At 36.6% G+C, this 14,104-nt stretch overlaps 1 protein-coding gene across 1 annotated transcript in view; it reads right to left on the reverse strand.

Moving 5' to 3' along the window:
- Positions 1 to 14,104, reverse strand: part of LOC121879197 (rho GTPase-activating protein gacHH-like) — a 39,452-nt gene that overhangs the window by 9,127 nt on the left and 16,221 nt on the right. Inside the window, exon 2 of the mRNA XM_042385796.1 lies at positions 6,016 to 6,220. Within this exon, the coding sequence (XP_042241730.1) occupies positions 6,016 to 6,220 (205 nt within the window). The remainder of the gene's footprint in view (positions 1 to 6,015; positions 6,221 to 14,104) is intronic.

Below are 14,104 nucleotides of genomic sequence, written 5' to 3' on the forward strand. Positions count from 1 at the left end.
CTCCGTCTGAAGGAAGCGACATTGATGACCCAACGTCCTGTCTCCTCTTCTGCTTCTTCCAATTATAGTCTCCATGTATCCTGTAAATAGAAAATTATGGGGCTCTGTGTGCATTCAGTTGACTACATTAAGGTAGTGCTCAGTCACACTGTATCCATTCCTCATTATTTATTACTTTTACTGTACTGTATCCATTCCTCATTATTTTACGTTTAGTGTACTGTATTTCCCTCATTGTAGATTTTTAAATTTTGAAAAAAAAATTTTTTTTTTTTTGAATTTTTTTTTATTTTTTATTTTTTTTTTTATCTATGTCGGACTTTACGACCTGATTTGGGTCCCTAACCCCGTCGTAAGTCGGGGTCTAGGTGTGTGTATATAGAGTATATATATATATATATATATATATATATATATATATATATATATATATATATATTCAGAAATTTCAGGAGTAATTTCTGAATGCCCCGCCATTAGCAACACTGAGCCGCTCATGCCTATGGAGGGAAGAGCGCTTCCTGCTCATAGCGAGAGATGGTGGAACTAGCCTATATGATATTAAATGTAATTTACCGAATTAATAATGATGCAATCTATGAAGTTAAGGGACTATTGAATTTGAAATTATTATAGATCGTTTATCAGTCTGAATAATGTTACGGGTGTCCTGCTGAGTTAGTTAGGCGGAAATATGTCACGGTGAGGCCTGCTTAACGCCTTGAGAGGAGACGCGACGCTGGCTAGCCCCTCAGTCACGGGAAGCGCCCCTGCGCCGTCACAGAAATAGTCACGTGGCCTAGTCACCTGTGTTGCACTATTGCAGTATAACAAGTAAGTCTCATTCGATCTCAGACAGGGTTAGATAGGGCAGTGGTAAAGTAAACTAGAGCTAACAGTGAGTTCATTTCAGGGTTTCCGTCAGAACCCACTTGACCGGAGTTGACCGGAGTTGACTGCGAGAGATTGACTGCCGTTTGAGACTGCCGTTGATGATTGAGGGTGGCGATTGTCGCCATTGGACCGATCAGTGTAGGCCTGTCACTGTTTAGCGGGGTAGCAAAGGATCTCTTGAGTGAACGAGTGCTCCCGACAACTAAACGACACGGGACCAGCATCAGCAGTGGGTGATCAGTTCTTACCACTCGGGTGCACAACACCACGTGTCCTCGGTCAGCTAGAAGTGTTACCTACTGGCCATAGACACCTGCTGGCGTTCTCTCTTCCTGCCCATGGACGCACTGGGAGTACACTGAGGCTATCTGAGTAAATTAATGGTCACACACTGAGACCGTGAGTCTAGGACTCTAGGAGATACCTAGAGGAACATTTTATCTCCCTTATTACGGGTGTAGTTAATACCATTTCTCAGACTGATATTATCTGACGTGTGTAGTTTAATATTTCTTAAATAATTTTGATAGTAGTGTTTTTTGAATGTTTGTGTCATTAAGTGGAACCAGAGTGATACTGGGGTTTGATTCTTTTAATGCATCTAAATTTTCTCCATAATTCTGATCTCAGGTATAACCTTTGTTCCCCAGAGTAGTGTTTAAGTTAGGTTAGGAAGAGTGCATCTGTTGGGGTGATATAATTTTGTTGAGTGCCCTTAAGGCCTATTCATTGTAGAGTATTTAATTTCTTATTTTTAATACCATTTCCTAAATGACTGATATTATTTTGTGAAAGCCCTTAAGGCCTGTTTCATGTGTGCAAGCAACATTTCTTAATACTTCAAATTTATTGTTGCCTGAGTTTCTAATAATTTCTATATCATGTATAACTTTTATTCCCCAGAGTAGTGTTTTAAGTTCAAATTAAGAGGTGCGCATATTGGTGTACCATTATTTGATTGTGTTTGTAGTGTTGGAGGGAATATAAGTGTTTAAATTTTACAGTGTGTCTCATTCATCCCAGTCACAGACGCTATCCTTCCACGGGTCACGGACAATTCATTTTGTTTAGTAGATTTAAGTGTTCTTGTGCTGGTTCGGGATTTTTCTCAAAGGGGCGCTTCCACTGCCATTACCATCTATTAATTTTTAATAAACCCCAAGTCAAGTGAGGAAATAAAGTCCAGTATATTCCGACCGGTTACATATATATATATATATATATATATATATATATATATATATATATATATATATATATATATATATATATATATATATATATATATATATATATATATATATATATATATATATATATAAATATGTTTGCGTAATATATGTATGTAGTAAGTACATACCGGTAACCTTTTTCACTCAAATCCTAATGAAACACCACAATTAGAATACGGTGGTTGCTGTTGAACCACCTGTTGTATAAATAGTCGGAACACAGTCACACCACTGAGACGAGGGAACACTCCCACCACCGATCGTCTCGTGCGAAGCAAGCGTATAAATGAAAGAAAATACTTGCAGTGTGTTTAATATGTTACAGTATATTATAAATAAATAAATAAACAAATAAATCAGTAAATCCATTTCAAGTACTGTAAATGGAAAAACTTTACTCGACACCGACATTAGTTCCAGTTACCGGTAAATAGCAGACGCTTCAGTGACATCACTAGTGTTTACACTACACCTGCGGGTAATATTTGATGACATTACTTGAAGTGAATTGGCCTTACAGTAAAAGTCCAAAAATCCGGACCACCCGAGAATCCGGACTTTTCGAAAACTAAAACTTTTTAAATTTAGCGGGCTTTTGTGGGTTATGTGAATGAATGGAGTTGCTTTAAAAAATTAATTTACATAATTCTAATAATAAAAGTAATTGTAAATTATAGGTAGCTAATTTTGTTAGTTTTGTAATTAGCTTGAACTGAAATGTAAAATTTGAGGCACTATAAATCTTTTGTGTGTATGTGTGCATGCGTGAATGCCACAGCTGCACAGCGACAACAAACGACCACACGATCGCCACTTTAAAACAAGCAATCAAACTCTGACAACGTATGTAATTTTGAGTCCTACTCTTTCCATGTACAGAGTACTGTACAAGCCCATAATAATGGCCCCTAAAGTAGATAAACTTCGTTGTGTGAAGAGAAAGAAGAACACATTGAAATTGAGTGACAAACTTGAAATAATTAAGAAACTAGAATGTAATGTGAGCAATGCTGTTCTAAAGGAAACATACATTGGAAAGTATACAATTTATGATATAAAAAAGGCAAAGAATAAAATTCTAGAATTCACAGCTTCTTCTGAGCCCTACATTAAAATTGCTGAAAGAAAAAGTTTACATTGGCCCAAATTAAAAAATCTTGATAAAGTGTTGCACGAATGGTTTTTGTTAAAACGATCAGAAGGTATGGCAATTTCTGGGCCGATGCTTATTGCCAAAGCAAATTCTTTTAAGGAGCAAATGAACATTGAATCAGAGTGCGCATTTAGTGATGGATGGCTTAGGAATTTCAAGACTCGTCATGGTATTAGACAGTTTGTTTACAATTTTGTCTAGTGTTGACTTTATTTTTCTTTAAAACTGCTCGTTTTGATAAATGAAGCATGCTTTATTTGCTAATGAATAAACTATCAAAATGTACCTGTTCATCTCTTCTTTATTCCTCCTTAAATTTTAATTTTAAAAGTACTGCCTGAGAATCCGGAAAATCCGGACCGACCCAATCCCCAAGCAGTCCGGATTTTTGGACTTCTACTGTATTTTAAAAAACCAAGGATGGTTGGTAAAGGACTACTGAGTCAGTGGGTAAGTGTCACTTTTGGGGTACTGGTCTAATACAGCAAATAGAGCTCAAAAGCTACTTTTTAAATGGAAATTTGGGGGGGCCGTCTTATGCACCCCGACGCCTTATAGGCCGCGATATACGGTAGCTAACCATTAATGGTAAAAAAAAAAAAAGTGAGACTGCTCGTATGTAAGTGCGCACATCTGAAAACATATCGTCATTACTCTACATAAGAATATGAAAGCAACACTTATTTACTGCTCATATATATTGAAGGGTTAAATGTTGTACTCTGTATAGACAAGCAGAGAGAGAGAGCAGCCGAACTGCCGGAAGTAAACAAACCTTAATTTCCCGTGGCTTTGTTGTTGTTCTTTTTTACGGGGATTAGCCCACCCGGGCATAGGTCACTGACCCACATTGGGGTCTGAGGGGCAAATTTTTAATACTCCTGTAATAATAATAATAATTCAGATAAAAAAAAAAAAAAACGCTGGCTATCTACCTATTGGACAGACTAAAATCGTTCCAGACCACGGGAGTTTCCGGACCACAGAATGCCGGACTAGAGAGGTACAACCTGTAGTAGTAATAATAATAAAGGACCATCAATAAATACAATAATTAAAAAAAAAGATCAATAGTGAGAAACGATATAATGTATGTATGTTGTGTTGTCAAAGTAAGATAAACAATTGAAACCCTGTAATTGTGTGTAAATGAGGCAGAAAGTCAGATCAGCAACCTGGGACTTCCAATATCTTCCCAGGCGGAAGTACCTCCCTGTTTGAGAGCTTCCTACTATCTGCTTGTTTTTGCTCTTACCATGTTGATGCCCATTACTGGAAGAAATATGACCATCTGAAGACACCTGCATTTGGGAAGTACAGTAGATGGAAAGGGGCAGTCCAGGTACCACCAGCATTGTGACGGTACATGTGCAACACTCACTTTCCTCCTGATCCCTAAGCACTTCTCTTAAGCTGATGTTTAGTTTGTCAGTGTCACTATTACTGAAACTTACAAGAGCTACCGTTTCTGAATTTATTCAGCCAATCTGCCAGTTCTTCAATTGCACCCTCACACTCTGATTCCCATAATATTTTACTTATTTTTTTTTGAGTGTCAATGCATAGTGCTTTTGGGTTTGAGAGATTTCCAGGAATAGAGACAAATTTTCTCATCCTCAGCATTTTTCCAGGTACTGGTGAATGTTTTTGTGTCGGACAGACTCAGCTGTATTTATGTAAACACATACAATATATTGTAAATAAACAAAATATGTTACTGTAACTGTACTGTACTCACCAGCAGATGCTGTCATCTTGAGCTTGTGATGCAGGCAGGCCTGCCTTCGTCCTGTACCATTTCCTGTAGCAGCTGTTGCTAACTGTCCCTTTCCTGCCCCTCCATGAAGGAAGGACTGTACATGTCCTGCATACTATACATACAGCCTCTACACACTAGCATACACTGTCCACTATGCTATGTACAGTACTATACATGCAATATTTTCACACTTACTGAATGTACAATACTGCAAAACACAGATCTTATGCAAAAACAGCATTAAGTAGCAGAAAAAGAACTAAGAGTGCCATGATACATCAACCAATCATATGCAGTCACATGACGGTAATAACCAATCGTAACTCAACAAGCACTCCGAGCCTTCCCACCCACGTGTCCAGCATGCGTCCCCACGTTGAAGCATGATGCAATCCCTCGGAAATGCATTTGAAGGCCCAGAATGGAAAGATTTTCTTGGAATGTACTGATGCAATCTAAGAAATTCATTTGAATACCCAGAATGGAGACATTTTTCCTGGAATTTCTCGGAATACTCAAAATAAATTTTCTGGGTAATGGAAGATTCTAACTAACAGAGACATAACCAGTGATATCACCATTAGCCAGAACAATTGGTGCAGTGCACTTCTGAGAATGATGTTTCCCGGGTAACACAACGACTCTCTCAAACCCGGAAAAATATCCCCCATCCCTGGAATTTTCCGGGTACTGGGAAATTTTTTTCGTAATTTTCCAGAAAATGTGCCCCCTGGAAAATAGTTCCCAAAGCAGCAATTTTCCGGAAAATTCAGGGTTTGGGAACGATTTCTGAGAAAATTTCAATTCCAGCTATCAGAGTTCCAGTTAAGAGGGATTACGGCTAATGGAGATAATACCTTTGAATCTCATAGGTCACATATTAATGTCCCAAACATCATAAATACTATTTAGATGTAAGTATAAACCTTTAAAGTTGTATAAAGTACAGGGTATGTGTATACGGTATTTAGTCTTACCACTTGAACAATTTCAGATTTCTTGGCATTCTCCTCACGGCGTATTTTGTTAAGGCGTCGACGTTCGATTAATTCATCTTTTTTCTTCTGCTTCTCTGCCTCTATCGCAGAACTTCTTGCTAAAACATTTTGACGTTCTTGCTTTAGTTTCATCTTTTTCGCCCATGACTTTTTACCAGTTGCATCCTTATTGATAGACCTAAACCTGAAAGATAAATACATTATCAATTTGCTATGTCAGACAACTGAAGCTCAAGTGGCCCTCCAACATCACTAACCCAGAGGAATCTTTGGATTCGTATAAGGAACAATTTATCATCAATAAAAAAAATTTAAATGTGAATAGTTCATTTCAGAAATGTGATGTACAGTACACCATTTAAACAACTTTGATAACTAAATATTTCCTGTCTACAGCTCACCATAAAGGAAAGTACTGGTACTGTACAGTAGCTACCTGGTTCATATTACAAGATGAAATGAAGTCACTATTCTATGGTTATTTATAATGATGTAGCAAATTTTTTAAAAACTGTTCATCTACATTCTACAGTACAGTACAGTATGTATCAAGTATGGTAACATTGTTACAATACAGTACAGTACTCCCTCTTTATCGACGGATTTTTTATCGACGGTTTCGATTATCGACGGATTATTTAGCCGGATTTTTATTTTGGCACCAAACAGCTTCTCCCAGTCCTCTCCTTGAACAGGGCTAGAGGGTACGTGTTTTTCGAATCGTTTTCAGTTAAAAAAATTTTACATCACACGTATATTTTACCTAAACTGCGCCTGAATGAATATATTCTCGGAAATAAATAGTAGTTTTGCTGAAACGTGATGTATTTCAATGTAAAATAGGATAAAATACATGACGGAAACAAAAGACTTTACCTAAGCTTCCGATGTTCTTGAGATGTTACTCGTTTTTTTAATAGTTTTCGGTTAAAATTCTGTTATATTACAATGATATTCTATTCATACTGTGCTTGATATAATACATTCACGGAAATGTAATATTTTTGCTAAAATGACGTACGTATTACAGTGGAAAGTGGGATCAAATCGTGACGAAAACAATGACTTGCGCTTTCTTTCGTTCAAAAGATGTTACCGTAATCACTTTTCGAATGGTTTAGTTAAAAAACTGTTGTATTGTATTACAATAATATCCTAATTGACTTGAATAAATATTACGATACCATATTTCTGAATATTTTCATTAAAATCCATCAAAATCATTTTCCTTGTCATCGTCTGCAGCACCAAACAGCTCCTCCCAGTCCTCTCCTTGAACAGGGCTAGAGGCTACGTGTTTTTCGAATCGTTTTCAGTTAAAAAATTATTACATCACACGTATATTTTACCTAAACTGCGCCTGAATGAATATATTCTCGGAAATAAATAGTAGTTTTGCTGAAACGTGATGTATTTCAATGTAAAATAGGATAAAATACATGTCGAAAACAAAAGACTTTACCTATGCTTCCGATGTTCTTGAGATGTTACTCGTTTTTTTAATAGTTTTCGGTTAAAATTCTGTTATATTACAATGATATTCTATTCATACTGTGCTTGATATAATACATTCACGGAAATGTAATATTTTTGTTGAAATGACGTACGTATTAAAGTGGAAAGTGGGATCAAATCGTGACGAAAACAATGACTCACTTTCTTTCGTTCAAAAGATGTTACCGTAATCACTTTTCGAATGGTTTAGTTAAAAAACTGTTGTATTACAATAATATTCCCTCCTAATTGACTTGAATAAATACTTGAATGGAAATATACAATATTTTTGTTGAAACTACCCGCGTTTCAGTGTAAAGTGTTGTAATAATAAATGGTAAACAATTTGCCTTGGGCAGCCGGATTTTTGGACTTTTACTGTACTGTACACTGTTTTGTTTACTGTAAGGACCGATGTTCACTTCAATAAATGAAATCGTAAGTTTGCTAGTATTTTTGTCCACTTATTATATTATTATTTATACACTATTATTTAAGGTTATGCGTAAAGGAAACGCATTAATGCTTAAAGGTACATTTATTCAACATATGTTAATACTAGTTAGAAAAATTACGTAACCATCACGGTATCGACGGTTTCTTTATCGACGGCCGTTTACAGAACGTAACCCCCGTCGATAAAGAGGGAGTACTGTACCTGTACAGGTATCATGTTTTGCAAATAAACTTCCCATTACCATATACAGTACTTTGTAATTTATATACTATCTAATATACTATAGGAATAGCCGTGTGTGTGTGTGTGTGTGTGTGCGCATGTGTGCGCGCGCGTGTGTGTGTGTGTCTGTTCTGGGCAGCCGAAACGGCACAATCGTTTTTCATCAAACTTGGTGGAAAAATCGTAAAAAATTCATAGAGTGGAACAAACCTGGTCCCATGTCAATGGTTTCTTTAGGAAGGTATTAATTAACCATTTTATTTACGCTGGAAAACGATGCAAGTCTACAGACTTGGCGCACATTCACTGTACGCTGTCAGCCGGACGGCGGTTGTGCGATAGCCAAGCATGAGCGTTCAAACTTTCACCGGGCACGAAGGGCCCGCGATCACATGTACTGTACTGTAATGGTTCTCTACATTCTAAGGATTTGCTGTATAAACTGTAGTAGGTCCCTAATGTTGAGTTTACCCATTCAGTCACTTACACCATTGTATCTTGATGAGTGTCGATGAATTGTGCTAACTGGGAGACACAATCAGTGCTGGAGACAGTACTAAACACGGCTAAATTACGAGAATGAGAAGTGACTGGAAGAAGTTTAGGGAGCTGCTGCCTCAACTAAAAACAAGAAAAATTTCTCTTCATGTGAAAGGAAAGGTATGCATGCAACTAGCATGACTGTTTTTAACCAGAAAAAAATATTAAAAAAAATGTTGATTGTGGGAACTCTTGTCCAAGTTCAGATAGAACAGACAGATGTGGATATGAAAAGCAAAAGGAAATTGGGAAGAAATCTCTCAAATGTGTGTTAATTAACTAATGCATGAAGCATAGTGAATAAAATATACCCAACATTGACTTTTTAGTGGAAGAAAATAAACCGCATGTACGGTGAACCCTCGAAGATCGGGACTAAATGGGGGGGACCACCTGTCCGAAAAAGTCGATTGTCCGAATCTTTCCTGTGAAAAAAGCCACAATTTTGAGCAACATATTACTGTACTCACTTTGTACTAAAAAAAATTATCTCTTGTCCAAAAACTATGTGATGTTTATACTCAAATTAGTCGCTACCATGCAAGGATTCCAGCAATGTAAGTTATATTCTGCTAAGTTTAGTCTGTGACATTGTATAAGATAAAAATTTTAAGCCTAAAACTACCTTCACTCTGTTCTGGGAATGCTTCTTAGCCCAGAACCCCCCAAACCTTTGTCCGAATCTTCGAGGGTTCACTGTAAATGATGATAACAGAGACCTGGGCTGGAAAACAGCTATAAATGATGCTGAAATTAGTCTAAGAGGATATAACATACAGCATATCCTTGTTATTCACAGGGGTTAGGTTCCAAGGAATAGCACGAATAGGCAAAACCACAAATAGCAACTTATACGACCTTAGTGCACTACAGTATTGTATACCTATACCAAACAACCAACCTGATGCAGAAGGAAAACACTCATCTCCTCTTTTAACTTATTTAACAATTCAACTTTCTTTGTCAGGCTCATCACTGACTTTTCTGCCTTTTACATTTCACTCAACTAGCATCATTTGCACTTTTAGGGTCCATTTCACACAGACACTAAAGTTTTGAGCACAACACAAGAGATGCTACATCGCAGGCAATGGATGAGTGCAAACAAGGGAGAGGAGACGCTCTGGGCGCATGGGAGTGACTCATTGTGCTGCGTGAGAGGCTTGTAAGCTAGCCACCATCTGCTTACTGTGAATAGTCGAAAGTGTGAATGGCAAACCCGTGAATAAAATGGGTTTACAGGAAAGCCTCCGATAACGACGGTTCTACTAACGACAATTTATTTTTCAGACCTTGGTTAATTTAGGACCCAATTCAATTTCCACCATTATTTTCTTCACATTTATTACGAAAAAAAAAAAAAAAAAAAAAAAAAAGAAATTAAATTTTCATATATAAATAATAACTCCCAATATGTAAAAAAAAAAAAAAAAAAAAAAAAAAAACAGGCTTGCGCACGGAGGCTGCCGGGCTTGTGAGTGGTGACTTCAGCATCACTAGTATAAATAGTTGCAGCTTGGCGGGCCTTTTGTTCTCATGCATCTGAACAGGAAAAGGAGAAAACTTTCTAAGGTTTCTCCTGGCATTTTTGCATCCCTATTCAACATGAGCGAGAGAGAAAGTGATAGTACTGCTGGTTCAAAAGCTAAAAGTGTATAAGCTTATTTGAGAAACTAGATGTGTTAAAACGATATGAAGGTGAGAAATCTGTGGATATTACAGGTAGTCCCCGACTTACGACTGCTTGGACTTACGTCCATCGGAACTTACGACTTGCTCTGACATTACGACCGTTGGGACATACAACCGCGGCAGTCGTGACCAAAAATATTTTCAAATGACGCGCGCATTTTCTATACCGAAAAGTTTCTGTCCGGGCGAGAGCGTGGCGGGCTCGGGTCCGCATGGGTGCACTCACTCAATGGAGCGCTTAGTTAGTGTTTGGCTATCGTATCCTATACTGATCGCGCCGTGAACTTTCGTTATTATCGTATTTAATTGACTTTATAATGACTGGAAAGCGTAAAAGTGAGTGATGGTGGTGCTCCAAAGAAAAGGAGACAGGCAATTACTTTTGAGATGAGAATGAAGATAATAACTCGGCATGAGAATGGAAAAACTGTAGCAACAATCTCAAGTGACCTAGGTTTCTCACACTCGACCATATCCACTATTCTGAAGGACAAGGAACGTATTCATGATGTAGTGAAAGGAACAACACCTACTGTATAAAGGGAACTATAATGTCAAAGAAAAGACAAGGTCCTATTCACGATATGGAAAAATTATTGGTGATATGGATAGAAGACCAGATACAGAAGCGTGTACCCTTAAGCCTTCTAACCACACAGGCTAAGTAAAAAAGAAGCCTGTTCCAAAGCCCGAAGGAGCAGGCAGGAGATGAATGTGATCAAACCTTTACAGAAAGTCAAGGGTGGTTTGATAGATTTAAAAAACGCTACAGTCTACACAATGTTAAGGTGAGTGGATAGGCAGCTAGTGCCGATGTTGGTGCTGCCGAAGCTTTTAAGGAGGAGTTAGATGAAGTGATTGTGGAAGGGAATTATTTGTCTGATCAAATATTCAATGTGGATGAGACTGGATTATTGTGGAAGCGCATGCCTGAGCGGACATACAGTTTCAAAGGAGTTAGTGAAAATGAAGTTATTTCGGATATTAGTAACAAGATAGTGGAGTTAGGTAAACAGCTGGAGTTAGAAATTGATAATGAAGATGTTGAACAGTTGGTTGAAAGTGTAGCAGAGGAGCTCAGTAACGAGGATCTTATTGAACTAGATGCACAGAAAATTGCAGAGGAAGAGGAGAGAGAAAATGTAGAAGAGCCTGCACCCCCCAAAAAGTTTTCAGTGAAACAAATGACAGAGGCATTTGCTACAATTAATAAAGGAATGCAAATGTTTGATGGCATGGATCAAAATTATGAGTGTTATGCCAAAGTTGACAGAATGATCCAAGATGGACTTGCTTGCTACAGAGAAATTTATAATGAAAAGAAAAAACAAACTGTGCAGTCTAAATTGGACATCTATTTTAAGAAGTCCCCCAGTGCTGTCTCCTAACGCCCCACCAGTGCTGCCTCTTCACCCCCTCAAGATGATCCAATACCTTCAACCAGCAAGTTTCCACAGTACATAAACCTGTCTGAAGAAAGCGACATTGATGACCCACCCAGCCCTGTCTCCTCCTCTGCGTCATCCAATTAATATAGTCTCCATGTATCCTGTAAATAGAAAATTATGGGGGCCCCGTGTGCAATCAACTGATTACATTAAAGGTAAGTGCTCAATCACACTGTATCCAGTCCTCATTATTTATTACTTTTACTGTACTGTATTTCATTGTAGATTTTTTATTTATTTTAAAAAAAAAAAAAAAATTTATATATATATATATATATATATATATATATATATATATATATATATATATATATATATATATATATATATATATATATATATATATATATATATATATATATATATATATATATATATATATATATATATATATATATATATATACACAGTATTACCCCGCTTTACGAGGTTACACTTTCCGCGATTTCTCATTTACGCGGTGCCTCGCCAGAACCGAACTTTCACTTTCCGCGGTGCATCTTCCCATATACGCGCAAAGTGTCTGGCTCGACGCTATTTTTAGATTTGCCCCACCGCCACCCTCTGCCTGACTGCCTGTTTTAGCTCATAAAATTCATACAAATTATCCGGCCAGAATATAATTTACATTGCTGGAATTTTTATAATTTGGTGATCATTTTGAATATAAACAACATATATTTTGCATTAAACATACAATTTTTAGATAAAAATTGTTCTCTAGGTAATTATGTTATCTTTTGTGAAAAATATATGACATTTATATTAAAAATATTCCTGGTCTTACAAGGAATCCAGCAATGTCAATTATATTATCCCAACTTCTTTAGTTTGAGGTATTATTTATTAAAATTTAGTGGTTATCCCACACATTCTTGGGACGTTGGGGGTGGGGGGAGGAGGGACCCATCAATCATCTGTTACCCCGTGAAGAATTATTTTTTTTTATTAACTGAAGATATTTGTCTTAGCTCATAAAATTCATACAAATTACCCGGTCTGAATATAATTTACATTGCTGGAATTCTTATAATTTGATGATCATTTTGAATATAAACATCATATATTTTGCATTAGACATACAAATTTTAGATAAAATTTTTTCTCAAATTAACTATGTTATCTTTTGTGCAAAATATATGACATTTATATTCAAAATATTCCTGGTCTTACAAGGAATCCAGCAATGTCAATTATATTCTCCTAACTTTAATCTGAGGTATTATTTAATACTAAATGTTAAACCCCTGGAAGCGGGAGGATTAAGTCAGGGGTGGGAGGGTTGGGGACTGACCTGTTGGAAGAGGGGGGAGGCAAGGTGGGGGGGTACTTTGACGGATGAGTGTCGCAGATTTTTTTTTTTTTATTAACTGAAGATATTTGTTTATCATAAATCATACAAACAATTTTCGGTCAGAATAGAATTTTACATTGCCGGAATTTTATAATTTGCGGATCATTTTGAATATAAACATCATATATTTTGCATTAGACATACAAATTTTAGATAAAAAATTTTCTCAGAGTAACTATGTTATCTTTTGTGCAAAATATATGACATTTATATTCAAAATATTCCTGGTCTTACAAGGAATCCAGCAATGTCAATTATATTATCCTAACTTTAGTTTGAGGTATTATTTATTAAAATTTAGTGGTTTTCCCCCAAAAATTTCTCTGAGAGGGAAGAGCCGGCAGTGTACGTAGTGTGAGAGGGGGAGGGAGTCGAGTCCATTATTTGAATGGACATTAACTTGGCGACTGTATTTCTCTATTTCTCTTAAGTATTAATTGTGTGCATGTACCATCATAAAATTAAGATGTCATTTTTACTACAACATAGGTATGTGCCTTCAAAAAGTGGAGTTTGGGGGTCGGGCCGGTTTCTATTGGAATTAATCCCAAATGTTCTGTTGTTCACTTAACGCGGATTTCACTTAACGCGGGACCCTCTGGCTCACCTCGATCAAGTGGGCACCTGTGTATATATATATAAAAATCAGCAGTTGGCTCACAGCCAGGTGAGTACACTCTGTACTCTTTGAAGATGTGAATTACAATGAAGCGCTTGGGAACTTGTGGTTTTTCTTTTCCTTGTGGTTATCAGCATATATATTTCAGATCACAAAGAATTTGCCAGTGATGATTATATATATATATATATATATATATATATATATATATATATATATATATATATATATATATATATATA

The sequence above is a fragment of the Homarus americanus genome, unplaced genomic scaffold (genome assembly GCF_018991925.1).
Source record: "Homarus americanus isolate GMGI-L3 unplaced genomic scaffold, GMGI_Hamer_2.0 scaffold33256, whole genome shotgun sequence".
Lineage (NCBI taxonomy): Eukaryota > Metazoa > Arthropoda > Malacostraca > Decapoda > Nephropidae > Homarus > Homarus americanus.